The sequence below is a fragment of the Hyaena hyaena genome, unplaced genomic scaffold (assembly GCF_003009895.1).
Source record: "Hyaena hyaena isolate Hyena2069 unplaced genomic scaffold, ASM300989v1 scaffold_139, whole genome shotgun sequence".
In the NCBI taxonomy this organism is placed as follows: domain Eukaryota; kingdom Metazoa; phylum Chordata; class Mammalia; order Carnivora; family Hyaenidae; genus Hyaena; species Hyaena hyaena.
The window spans coordinates 998,185-1,012,575 of NW_024080771.1; the positions used below are offsets into that span (position 1 = coordinate 998,185).

General features: G+C 38.0%; 1 protein-coding gene across 8 annotated transcripts in view; it reads right to left on the bottom strand.

The window, feature by feature from the left end:
* Positions 1–14,391, bottom strand: part of EYA1 (EYA transcriptional coactivator and phosphatase 1) — a 171,504-nt gene that overhangs the window by 48,629 nt on the left and 108,484 nt on the right. For 6 of the 8 annotated variants that reach the window (XM_039238391.1, XM_039238387.1, XM_039238386.1 and 3 more), the window contains one exon: positions 12,293–12,382. The exons of the other annotated variants lie outside the window; for them this stretch is intronic. In XM_039238391.1, the coding sequence (XP_039094322.1) occupies positions 12,293–12,382 (90 nt within the window). The remainder of the gene's footprint in view (positions 1–12,292; positions 12,383–14,391) is intronic. 8 annotated transcript variants of the gene reach the window in all.

Below are 14,391 nucleotides of genomic sequence, written 5' to 3' on the forward strand. Positions count from 1 at the left end.
TGAGCCATCCTTCAATCCTTCCACGAGGCAGAATTGGACAAGGGAAGGAAAACTGATCAGTGCAAGCAAAGAAACACGTGTCTTTTTGACAAAGAGCCAGCATCTCCTACAGAGGAGTGGCACAGCCTGATGGAAGCCAGATACAGTAGCTATTTAACTGCCAACAGTGAATCTCCTCTCATGGGCCTGTGGGTGGGAGGAGGCTATGAATGAAGAAAGAGCAAGAGCAGTACTGTGTGATGTGCTTGGAACCAGTTGCATTTGCAAATTAAACACTGGCAGGTTTGTTGTTGCTGGAGTTTCTGGTGTGATTACTGTTGGAATTCTGCATGGGAATTTTGGTACCAAACCAGCTACTGTCTCATTTCCATCATTCCCTAACCCCTCTTTAAGGGACTCCCTCTTCTTCCTCCATAGTCCTACTGTCTTGGATTTGGCTTCTAGAAGATACCCGTAAATAATAATAGCAGCCTAGATTTCTTCAGTGCTTCCTAGGGACAGGTGCTAGTTCTGCGCACTTAACGATATAGAAGTAGCGAATCCTCACAAGGACCTAGAGGTGTGTACTATCATTATTGAGTTTTACAGAAAGGAAATTAAGGCACAGAGGGTTTCCTCCACGAATGAGTGAATTCACGAGTTCCACGTCTGTGACCTCTCATACTGTAAGAGAACAAACCACGTAAATCTAGGGTTTGAGTCAAGCTGGGATAGCTGAGTCATTGAGTATATTCAGTAATTGGCTAATTATAAGAAATATTAACTATAGAAAATAAGAATATAAATAAAACATACTGTTGTATTAGTGGTAGGTAGTATTAGGCCACTACTTGGAAATAAGTCTTTTTTTATTGTGGAAAATATTTTTCGTAATTTTTTACAAAGTTTTTTGATTTATTTTGAGAGACAAAGAGAGCACAAGCCAGGGAGGGGAAGAGGGAGAATCCCAAGCAGGCTTTGCACTATCAGCACAGAGCCCACCATGGGGATTTAACTCACAAACCATGAGATCATGACCTGAGCCGAAGTCAAGAGTCAGATGTTTAATGGACTGAGATACCAGGTGTCCCTGTAACATTTTTAATGTAACAAACCCTGTACCTTTTTTTTGATGTGAATACCTTTTTTTTAAACCTTAAACTGGATCCACACTATATATGGTTGATAACATCTCTTCCATGTCTACTGTATTTTGGCATCGGAATTTTGAAAATATGACTTTAAGGAAGGCATACCAAAATTTAACATCTTGAGCAATCTAAATTGGTTTTAAGGTTGTGATTCATCATTTACTTGTAAACAGTTAACTTTTGCAAATTATAAAAGCAGGAGTGCTCATTGTAGACTATTTAATTTGAACATTTTGGAAAAAAAATTAACCTATGAGAGCCTTGCATGCACCAACTTTTGTATTAGATGCTTAGGATTCAAGTGGACAAATCATGGTCCTGTCCTGAAGGGACTCTCTAGTTGGGGACAAAGAGCAGTAGACAGGAAGCAATAGTAGTAAGATGGCAGGTATTGTTCCCGTGAGAACAGCCTCCTCATAGCACCCCCGAACCCCAGCTGCTTGCCTGCTTCTGGGCCTGTCAATTCTGTCTTTCTTCTTATCTCGTGTTCTGGATGCCATCCATCCTCTCTTGCTACCAGAGGACTTTGCTCTTGCAGTTCTTCTCTGCCATACCATACATCTTTTCTTTTCCACTGGATTATTCCCACTGATGCCCAACACGTGTAAATATCTTCCATGGAAAAACACCACAACCTCCCTTGATCCTCTGATCCCCCCCCTACACCAACCCATCTCTTTCCACCCTGTCACTGTAGACATTCAATCCTTCCTGACTTCACTTTGTCAACCCACTTCTTCTCCTCAAACCACTCTAATTGGGCTGTGTCTTCCTGCTTCATTGAAATGGTCTTATCAGAGTCATCAACCACCAACATTCTTGCCAAATCCAAAAGCTACTTCTCCGTTCTCACCTTACCCAACTTTGGTGGCTTTTGGGACACAGCACATCATCCCTTGTTCCTGAAATGCCATCCACTATGTTTCTGTGACACCCCATACTCTTCCACCCCCTTCACTGTCTATTGCTTAACACTCCCTCTTGAAAGTTCTTTTTTCTTGGTCGTATTTCTGATTGTTACAGTGTCTAATACTCAATCTGAGGCTCTCTTTTCCACTGTCACTCTCCCATATAAGACTTCCCACATGAGACTTAGGACTTTTAAAATGGTATCTTCAGACTTGCTTCTTTCCTCTAAGATTCAAATCTATATGTATGTAATCTCTTGACTTGGATGTTGAATATGTGTTTCAAACAATAAGCTCAATGCAGAACATTTGAGTACAACTCCTTCCCCATCCTTACTACCCCAAACCCACTGCTTCTCATCTCAGATAATCTACCCCCATCTAGTTGCCCAGGTCAAAACCTCGTGGTCATCCTTGATCCAGGTTTCCTTCTCCTCTCACCTCTGAGTGAGTCAGTGCTTCTACTAAATTACACTGCAAATCCTGCAACTTCACACCAAGTCCAGAACTGCCACAGTCGCAGCCCAAGGTCCCCTGGCCGCTGACAGTGCCTCCTAATTGATCTCATTGGTTCCAGTCTTACCTTTCCTCGTATGATAATCAGACTGATCTTTTAAGAATATAAACATTTTATCATGCCCAGGGTTAAAACTGCCCAATGGCTTCCTACTGCAATTAGAAAAATCATCCAGCTTCTTCACCACAGTCCACAGGGTCCTTCATGATCTGGACTCCATCACCATCACAACCCCCCCCCCCCTCTGTTGCAGTCACACTGATCCTGTTTATTTCTTGAAGGAGTGAAACACGTTTCCAACTCGGCCTTTGCACTTGCCATTTCCTTTCCGGAATGCTTTTCGATAGTTGTAGCTGCTTCCCTCCCAACTTCCTGGTTTCCTCACGAATGTCCTTTCCTCAGGGATACCTCTTCCTGAACATCTCAGCTAAAGATGCCCCACTTTATCCACTTACTGTTTGATTTTCTTCGTATTTATTTCTACATGACGTTATATTATTTACATAGTGTTTATTTCCTACTTCCCCTACAGAGTACCAATTCCACGAGAGTAACCTGAACTCAATCGTCACTGTATTGTCACGATCTAGAACTGTGCCTGGAACTTAATAGTTGCTCAATAAATAGGTATTAACTACTGAATAAAGGGTAGAAGCAATAAGATATGGAGAGATTGCAGAATGCTACGAGCATCTCAGTTTTGGAGCATTACAGAGAAACAACTTAAAAAAAACCATTTTATAATGTTTATTCATTTTTGAGAGAGAGAGGGGGACAGAGGGCAAGCAGGGGAGGGGCAGAAAGAAAGAGGGAGACACAGAATCTGAAAGCAGGCTCCACGCTCTGAGTGGTCAGCACAGAGCCTGATGTGGGGCCTGAACTCACAAACTGTGAGATCATGACCGGAATAGAAGTTGGATGCTTAACTGACTGGGCCACTCACGTGCCCCAGGGAAGCAGCATTGGTAACCGCATTATCCAGTCTGGCAACTTTTATAATATATTTACCTTTAGCTATTTTTTAATGCCATATACATTAAAAACAGGATCATATAGTATGATTTACTTTGCAGACTTATTTTTAAACTTGAAGTTATGTCATAACAGATTTTAAAAATATATTTCCCTCCATTTTTTTAAATATGCCATGATCTTTTTTAAAAAGTTAAACTTTGGGATGCCTGGGTGGTTCAGTTGGTTAAGAGGCCAACTTCGGCTCAGGTCATGATCTCGCAGTTCACGAGTTCAAGTCCCGCAGTGGGTTCTGGGTTGACAGCTCGGAGCCTGGAGCCTGCTTCAGATTCTGTGTTTCCTTCTCTCTCTGCCCTCCCCTGCTCATGCTCTGTCTCTCAAAAATAAATAAATGTTAAAAATTTTTTTTTTAAAAAATAAAAGTAAAAAGTTAAACTCTGTGTTCTAGAGAAGTAATAGATTTACAAAAAACTGAAGAGAAAGCAGGGAGATTTTCCATACACACCCTGTCCACACGCATGCATGCTCTCCTCTATTGTGGACATCTTAGAGTGTTGCATCCGTGATAATCAATGCACCTACACGGACACATCAGTATCACCCTTCACCCATCACTGACATCAGAGCTCACACCTGGTGTTGTGCATCCTGTGGGTTTTGACAAAAGTATGAGGTCTGGCACCCACCACTGCAGTATCCCTCAGGACAGCTGCACTACCTAAAAAATCCTCTGAACTCCACCTATTCATCCCTCCCTCCCTCTAACCCATGGTGATCAGCTGAACTTTTTTACCATCTCCATAGTTTTGCCCTTTCTAGAATGTCAAATCACTGGAATCATACAGTCTGTAACCTTTTCAGATAATATGTCATACTTTTGAACATTAAGTTACGCTGTCTGCATAGACTATATTTTACACTTGAAATGGACCATGAATATTTTCCTTATATTTAATATAGTCTTAAAACAATTTTCAATGAGGATGTACTATAATTTATTTCATTATTTCTCGATTTTTAGATATTTAAAATATTTCTATATTTCAGAGTTAAAAACAACAACAACAAATGAAACAAAAGATCATGGGGAGATACGGTGTGGACTGAGAGAACTTCTAGAAATACCAGTCCTGAGTTAGAATCTGTCATTCAGTAGCTATATGAGTTTAGACGAGTGTTGGTTTAAGCCCCCAAGATTTGCTAGGCTCCTCCATAAAATGGAGATAATGATGGTGCTTTTCATCATAGAAACTAAAGGGCATTAAGTGGAATAATGCATGTAGAGTATTTAGGAGAAGGGCAGCGAATGCTTATCGTCTATCTACAATTCTCTTTTCTTAGAAGCTAAAAAGAATTACTAACTAAAAAATCAGTACATTAAGCCCCTGAATACATATTATCAAACTCCTTTTCTGAAAACTTGTACCAATTTACATCCTTATCGGCAATGCACACACATGAGTATCTTTCTGCACTGCAGACCATATCACTGACTTTAAATCTTCGCTGATATAATGAGCAAGGGGCTGAATGCTTCCCCTCTGACATTTCTGATTACCAATAGTGAAATCTAACATTGTTCCTTTATGTGTGTGGACAATTGAATGCTTTTCTCTTGTGCACAGTCTGTTCAATGTTCTTTGCTCATTTCTTCTATTGAGCTATTTCTTTGTTTTTCTTAATGAATTGACATATATATTCTTCATCTTACTAAATAAAAATAGCTTGATATTTATCTATGGTTTTCAAAAATAGTATTTGTTTTCTACACTGATTAGAAAAGAAACAAAGTATGTTTTATAGAAAATTTGGAATATACAGAGAAGCACAAGTAAGGGAACAACAAACCCCCAAATCTCAGATATAATCAGTGTTAAAATTCTAAGGTGTATCTTTCCATATAATTTTTATTCTCCCATTTATTTTGTATTCAACATATATTTACGGAGTACCTTCTATAAGCCAGATGCTCTGCTAGAAAAAGAGCAGTTGAATATATTATACATAGGACCTATCATTTTTTTTTAACAGAATTCGTAGCAAACTATATGTGTGTGTTTATTCCTCAAAATATTGCTTTTCAAAAATTAACATTTTCCTGAAAAGATTTATATTATAGCTTGATGAATTTTCACATGTGGAATACTCATGTAACCAGGACTTGGGTCAAGGAAAATAAAACGCTATCAGAATTCTGTAATTCAGAAATGATGGTTATTAAACACTTTTATCTCTGATAAAAGTGAAAATTCCTAGATGTAAAATAAGTACAAATGGTACCAACTTTATTTTTAGGCTCTTGAAGCCTATTGCTAAACAGCTACCCAAAAATTTACTTCCCATTTAGTAATATGAGGTCTCCTTTTGATCTACCTGCATTTTCTCCTTGTGTTTTATTCTTTTACAGTTTCACTCCTTAATTAGCTTATTTCTGCATACAAGATGAATAGTTCATTCCTTCACTAGTGACTTGTATGGTTTCACTTAACACATACAAAAGTTTTCTAGCAGTTGGGGCTGTATCTGAACGATCTTTAAAAAAAAATTTTTTTTTAATGTTTATTTAGTTCTTGAGAGACAGAGACAGAGCATGAATGGGGGAGGGGCAGAGAGAGAGGGAGACACAGAATCTGAAGCAGGCTCCAGGCTCTGAGCTGTCAACACAGAGTCCAATGCAGGGCTCAAACCCACAAACTGAGATCATGACCTGAGCCGATGTCAGATGCTTTTAACCGACTGAGCCACCCAGGCGCCCCTGAACTATCTTTTCTCCCCATGGTTAGTCTAATGCCAATGAAGAACAACGCAAATTTTCACTTCATTGTAGAATTCTAAGACATTTACTATTCAGTAAATTGGATGCTTACTATTACTACTTTTTGACAAAAAATTTTAGGTATTTTTGCCTATCCTTTCAAGTGGACTATTCTGTAACACTGTTCAAACATGTTACAAAAAGAAAAGGAAAGGAAGAAATCTTTTATTCAAATCTTCAGATCCCTCAGCAAGATGTCAACGTTTTATTCATGTATTTCTTACAATTGCCTCTTGTATAGGTTACTCCTTAGTTTTCCTTTTTTAATTTTTAAAATTTCCTTTCTTTTCCTTTTACATTTTTAATATTATAATTAAAATTTCTGCACATCTGGCTATAATAGACAAGTTACTGATATTTAAATTTATTCTATAATCTTTCACTTTTCTAAAGCTCATTATAAATTCTAAGGCTATTCAAATCGATTCCTTCAGCTTTCTATGTATATCTAATTTTCTGCAAAAAAACCCAATCATTTCCATCACTTTCATTACTTATAGCTCATGTCTTATTGTGGCCCAAATTCCTAGAATAATGCTGAATAATAATCTTGACAGAGGGCATTCTAACTTTTTTCCTTTTGTAATGATGATGTGTCTCTCTTATTTTATTGCTAAGTACAATGTTGTCAGTGTAAGGTAAATATCTTTTATTAGGTTAAACACCTTGACTCCTAACTTTCTGACGAACCTCAGAATTAATGAAGTCCTTGAAGAGATTTTTCTATATCTATTTCTTGCTTCACATAATGCAAAATATGAAATCTTTTAAGAAATGAATAGGAAGAAGAAACATTTAAAATTATTCATTAATAATAAAATATGATATTGCTTCTTTTCAGGCATCAATTAGGGTATAGTTGAATTCAATACTCATTTATTATGTTTAATAATCATTTGTTACTTGAAGACTGTAGTTTGCCCTCTAAACTCAGACTTTTGCTGTTACTCTTGTTAAGAAATGGACAAGACCAAACAACTTACCTTAAGACAAAGGAAGGCAAAAACGCAGGAGACTTAACTACAGAGAACAAAAGAAGGCTGCTGGAGGGGCTGTGAGTGGGGGGATGGGCCAAATGGTCAACGGGCATGAAAGGGGACACTTGTTGGGATGAGCACTGGGTGTTATATGTAAGGGATGAATCACTGGATCTACTCCTGAAATCATTACTGCACATTATATGCTAACTAACTTGGATGTAAATTTTAAAAATTTTAAAAATAAAAGATGATTTCATGATGAAAAATATATAAAGATAACTTCTAAAGGAATATTAAACTTCATTTTCAAAAACAAAAAAGACAAAGTCAACTCTCTACTCTCTTCCATGAGGAAGGAAACAGAAATTTATTCTAAGATAACAGATAAGAATTCAGCCTAATTCATTTAATGGTCAAAATGTAGAAGGCAATATTGTGGTTGTTATGAAAGGCGTTACCAGGAGTTAAGAAATGTGATCCTTTATGTTTGATAAGTTTATAAGGAGAAAATAAGTATACAAAAGCCTGTGTACAGAGCTGAAGACATGGCCTATGTGTATATGTGTACGGGGACATTTGGGATGTAATATTGATATGCACACACATTTTCCTACAGTTGCTCTTGGCTTGTGCAAGGGACTGAAAACAGAGAAGAGCTCAAAGCTCTTCTCAAAGTATCCTCTCTGGGAGCACCCATGACACGCCTTCTCCGGTAGCAAAGAACCAGAACTTCCAGCACCCACCACAAAAGCAGGACTCTGGGCACGGGGGTTTCTTTCCTACTTATTTATAGAGAATAAGGCACTTTCTAGGTGAATTATATTTTTCAACTTAAAAAACTCAACTTTTGAATGAGTTTAAATTTTTACACTTTGGGAAACATAGCGTTAGGTCACCACAAAACACGTCACTTGAAATCGAAGCTATTGAGCATTGGCATGGTGGATACTCTGAAGAAACATTTTTTCCTAGGTTAATACAAATTTATAAATAATATATATTAAAATAATTAACAGATGATAACCTAAGGTTTAGAGTCATAAAATATTACTACAAATTTAAAGACTGAATTACACCAAGGGGCAAACTAATTTCTTTGCTTTAGAAGAAAAATCATTACAACTCTCTTCCTTCAAACCACAGCCTTATGTAGAGACTGTTTTCAGCTCCTTTCTACAACTTTTGACTCACCAAACCCAGGCTAGCCTCTATGGAGACCAGAACCTTCTTCTATCCTAAGCCCTTTCTTAGTAGAAATGGTAAAAGCAAAGGGCTACCAGGAGCAGGTGCTTATAAACCAGATCTAGGACAGGAGTCTACACAGCAAAGGCCCAAGGAAGGATTGAAGCATTCATGTGAATCCTGACACCAAGGAATCCTCTGGTCTGTCTCAACTATGCAACACACGAGGAAAGGGAGAATACTCCAATGCAGCTTCACACTTAACCAGGCGAATGTAGTGGGCACAACCCCTTCACGCGAAGACAGAGGATGAGGAGCATTGCTATCTCCCAACCCTGATCCCTGCAGATGAGGAGTGTGGTCTGAGAGCAGAGGCTCATGAAGGCCACCTGTCAACACCACCACTTAGGATGACAACCATAATGCCAGCTCAGTGATACGACTTAACACCAGACAGAGGAAGAAGTTCAACATAAGCTTACACCTTATTTGTATTTAGACTTAGATCCTTCTTGGTGAAACAGTCTCCTTAACTGTGGAAAAATCTAGCAGGATAGCTGACCAACAGCAAGTTAAACTGAAACGTTATCATACACGAAAGGCCTTTCCTCGCTCTACTTGCAGGTTGCTTTTCAATAAAAATCCCACAGAAAGAACTTTGTCTCCATTCACTCAGGGTCATACTTTACTAAAGAAGCTGAAGGAAAAAAACCATACTTCTAGTTCCATCTTGTCATTCATAAAAAGTGGCTTCCGTATAAACATCCTCATATTGCATGCGGAGACCCTTTGGTAAAATGATACGCAGGACGTTAAACAAACTTAGAAATAGGAAAGCCAGAAGTATACTATGGAAGTAAAGTCTAACCCCTTCTCTGGTGGGGGAAAATATTATTTCCTCTGAAAATTATGTCTCCCTGTCACTCAAGTTCCTTAATACGTCAAGTTATTTTTTAATGGTAGCAAAAAATAAATAACCAAAAAAAAAATTCCCACAAAATTTCTCCTTTTAATTCCCCCCACCCCCGGGGTGTCAACACAATCAATTTAAATTGTGGCTGCTTTTATTAAAAATTGTCACAAAATGAGGTGACAAATAAGACTAAAAGTGATTAACTGTTTTATTTCTTAAAGCACAAGGAAGGCATTTCTAAATTACTTTAAAATGATGTCCTAAAATTTCCCAATATCTTAAGAACGATTTGAAACATATACTTTGATAACACAAGAACTGTTCCTGAAAGCCTCTCCCAAGTGTGTTTCATTATTCAGAATCTCTTATGAGCCCAAACTGTGAACTAATCAAATTATACAGAGGGGTGGCTGGCAAAAAAGTGAACATTAAAAAAAAATGAGGCCAAACGTCAACAATTGGGGTTCGGAAATCGCACTTCAAGCTAACCAACAGATCATTAATCTCCTTGAAATTACTTGTATCAGAGATCTTAACAAACTAAAAACATGTAATTTAAATATATTAAAATATCCATGTCTTTTACCACAGCACATTGCTCATTAGAGCATGAAATTAGGCATTACCACACCATTTCTGCCTGATGAGATAATTCTGGCTTTCTTGGAAATATAATGCCAATACATTTATTTTTCCCAGGAAATAATTTTGTTTTTAATTTGGAAGGAAACTAATATTTTCAATGACTGGCCCCAGGTTTGTTGAATTACAAAAATATAAACTAAAAGACTGAAATAAGTATAAGAACCAATTTATTTTTAAAATATTGTGCAAATCTAGAGCAAGTAAACAATTTTCAAAGACAGAGGTTAAATGGATCTTTCATTTTTACGTTTGCTGACACCTTTATATTATTCCTAAGTAAAATAACTTAAAACTAACTTTTATATGGTTATAAGCTTAATTTTTCTACACTGATTTTTATATTTGGTTGAATTATATCTTTATTCCCTTCTCTACTTTACATAAGGAAAGTCCTTATGCCAAGAACAGAATCAGACATTTTAATGACAGCATCGACCCTTAGTTCTTCATTTTCTTTTTGTTTCAATTTGGGCTTATGGAAAAACTACACCCCCTACACCCCTAACCTAGAACTTTCGAGATGTACTTTCCTTGGATTTGAGCACCATTTCAGATACCCTCTGTATACAGTTCACTGTGAATAATGTTAATAAACAAATACAAATCCAGCTATATTCTATCAAAACCAAGTTTGGAAGTTTTTGGACTCTATTATATCCAATTATTACTTTGGCTAGCTTCTCACTTTTCACCACATAGTTTTGGCACTGCATAGGCAAGCTTTGGCATTTGTAGGAGGGTAGAATTTAAAAGCAATAGCAAATTACTGCTAATTTCTTCTTGATGGGTGCTATTAACACCTATTAACATCAATAAGAGTAACAAGGTTATACCCAAGCCAAAATATCAGCCTAGTCTGTATCATTAGAAACAAATGGAAACTTAGGGAAGGAATTTTAATATACCAGTAAAATATGGAAGTTTTTGTGCTGTTCTCTTATGAAGTGAATCACAACCATAAATCAGAAACAGCTTTTGAAAATAAGAATGATTATTAAGCTCTCCTAAAGGCAACTCTGAACTTGTCACTCATTTGGAATATTTCTACCTTAAAAACTAGTAATGCCTTATGTGTAATTTCCTTAAGAAAAGCAAACACTTTAAAATGCAAAAAAACCCTGCATTTTACCCTAAGTGTAAAAATAAATATTTCACTAAGGAATGGGAAAAAATGAAGCACATTTAAATAACTTTATTGCACGGGAAGTTGCCAAATCATCTATGAGTAGTTTCATTGCAGATGAAAAGAAATCAAAATACAGGACAGATGTTGAACAAACCGCATTTAAGTTCTGTCACACTGGCATTTTTCAAATGATTTTGGCTCATCTATTAAATAAGGTGTGTTTTGCTTGATTTCGAAAAGGGAAACATCAGGAAATATTTAAAGGCCAATTGCTGCCAATTAACTTTGATCAGTAAAAGTTCTATTTGAATCTCTCAGATTCTTCTCCTGTCTGAAATAACACACATTTATAAAATCTACCAAAACAACAACTTGATGATTAATGCCTGTTGGCAGCCTTACCACAAGCTTGCTTAATAGCAGGATTTAAATAAACAACTGTCTCTATTAAGAAGAGAGTGAAATGTAGTTATGGTCATGTTTTCTCATAATGGTGATGTGAGAAACAATATTCTCTATTCTTCAGAATGCCGCAATCGAGATCATCATGTTTGACAGAAACTGTAACACATGTAATTAACCATCTTACAAAAGTCTCCCCCCTCCAATTTTAATGGACAAATAAAATCATCAGCAGTTTGACATAAGAAATCCTGGCAGTCCAAAGGGCAGAGGCCGATAAGACACTATACAACTGGGCCAAGCAGAGAGAAAACCATCTGACCCAATAGGATAAGAGGCTGACACGGACAGCATAGGCCAGTATTGCCACTTCTGGTGGATTCTGAAGGTAACCCATCTCAATGGTAATCATGTAGCTGAGAAATCTGTAGCGTCTGATATCAACAGTTTAATATTTAAGATTTCTGACATCAAATTTTAATCCTTACCAAGGATCACATGGAATCTAACCTTGAAACTCAACAGCCAAAGTAAAGCAAAACAGAAATATCATGAAGACAAACATAGTACCACATAATCAGTAATTAATTTAACCTCATTATTCCAGTTATATAGTCACAAAATATCTCATTGTTATTTTAAGACCACTCACTGATTTTCAGACACGCGACATGAAGTATGTATAAAATAATCAGAACTTACTTCTAAGTCATTGAAAAATAGATGCGTGTCTGCCAAGTTGAAAATCATTTCTTCCATGCGCAGTCCAAGGGAAACTGATGTAGGTGGATCCTAAAAGAAGAATTTTTCCGATCAAGAACATATATACTTCAGGTTCATGGAATACAGTGTCACAAGAAGAGGGACTCAGTGCTAGGAAGGGTCAAGAGCAAGGGACTCATTGGGAGGGCTGGCCTCCAGCTGCTTTTGGTGGATGCGATCCCCTCTGTGTAGACTTCAGTGACTTATTGTATTTAATAAGTGACCCAAATGTTATTGATACTTTGCATAATGAAGAAATAATTTGCTGCCTAAAATATTACAAAAATATAAACTCTAGGGTTATTTAGGCATATCGAGTAGAGGAAATTTAGCTTCACATGTGTATTTCAGAAGCAAGAAATTCAGGGACTGGAGAAGCCATTGTTTATGTTACGCCATAATCCATTAAGAATAGCTAACAGGATTGCCACAAATACCAGAAAATAGGTACAATATAGATGAATTTCATAAGGGTAATAAATACTAATTTTACTCCAGATGATAATGATCATTATTTCGTATTTATTCAGACTGTCTGCCAAGTTTGAGTATGCTCATAGTAGGAAGTTCTAGCCGTTCTGACCACCTGGCACTATGCCCAGCTCAGGGAGCTGATCCTGACATTCGTGTGACACCAGGCAGTCATCAAACAGCCAGTACTATTCACAAAAGAGGGGGGGGAAACCATCATTCTGAAATGTACAGTGGCTTCCACTTAAAGCTTTAAGCCTCTGGTGCTAGTGATGAGCAGGCTGTCTCATACACCCCATATCCTGATGACGTCTACTGGCACTGACATGAATTCAGGGGCTATGGAACTATTTGCAGCTTTTATGGTGTCATTATATTTGTAACGTAGCAAATCCAGGAAACAACATGGTTCTTGGTGAAGGCCCTGCAATAATTAATCAAGAAAGAAAAAAAATATCCATGAAGTAGACAAAGCTGTAATGAGAGTTTTTGAAGGTTTCACTGGCATTCTAACAGCAATATTGGCTTTTACAAGTATGACATTTTAAGTATTTTCAAACAATACTTTCTAATAGACTATTTTATTATTAAGGCAAGCCTCTGGAGTAAGTACAGTATCCACCTGTACCACCACGTAACTGGGAAACTGTAAGTATAAGAATGATGCCTTCACATATGTCACCTTCCTGTTGGGGTACTCTCTGTGGATCTATACTATCTCACAGAAAGCTTTCACGTTTTCTGTACAGTCTTCTGAACACACCATCTTCATTCCAAAGCTCTTCTGAATACTCTATCTTCATTCCAAAGTCTGTGTTCTACTCCCTACTGTCCACGTTTCCATAGTCTATCAAGCTCTTAAGTATTAATCTCAAGTCCCATCTCCTTAAATGCCACAAGCATTGGAGAAAAGCTCTAGGCCCGGGGGCCAGGCCTTATTTCCCTTGCTCTCCCCCTTTGGTGCCCTTACCTCACTGATCCTCAGTTTGCTCATCTAATACGTCAGATGGCTAACTGGCAAACACGTTGTTCTCAGGTAGGAAAAACAAATCCTTTTCTCTTAGTCTGGCACCATCATCTGGTTTGCACACATTGGAGAGGGCGGGGGCCTGGTATGGAGGGATGGGGGCGGAGGCTCGAATGCTGCCTGCCACAGGCCAATCGGCTGTGGCCAGGGAGGTGGCACCAATGCTGCCCCACCCCACGGCACTCTGCTGGCACCGCCTCCACCGTGCCCCCCTCCAGCAGTCTACCTTTCAGGAGTTCCAGAGGACCCACAGCGAAGGGTCTGGGAAGATCACTGGCAGGAAGACACTGCTGGCCTCAATTGCTCTCTTCCCTAGGCCTTCTCCTCCGGCTGAGTGACAGTGGGAAGGAGGCAGAGAACACAGTATTGCCAAAAGTCAGGGGTTAGACTGGCAAAGGGGCAAAGCAAACACCCCAGGGTTTATAAGAGAGCAGAGAGGAAAGAGAGACCAACGGAGTGTCTAAGAGCTATGTAGGGAAGGACAAATAAAAACACTTCCCTCAGATTTCCTGTTTGATGATTCATCTTCCTTAGCATTCTT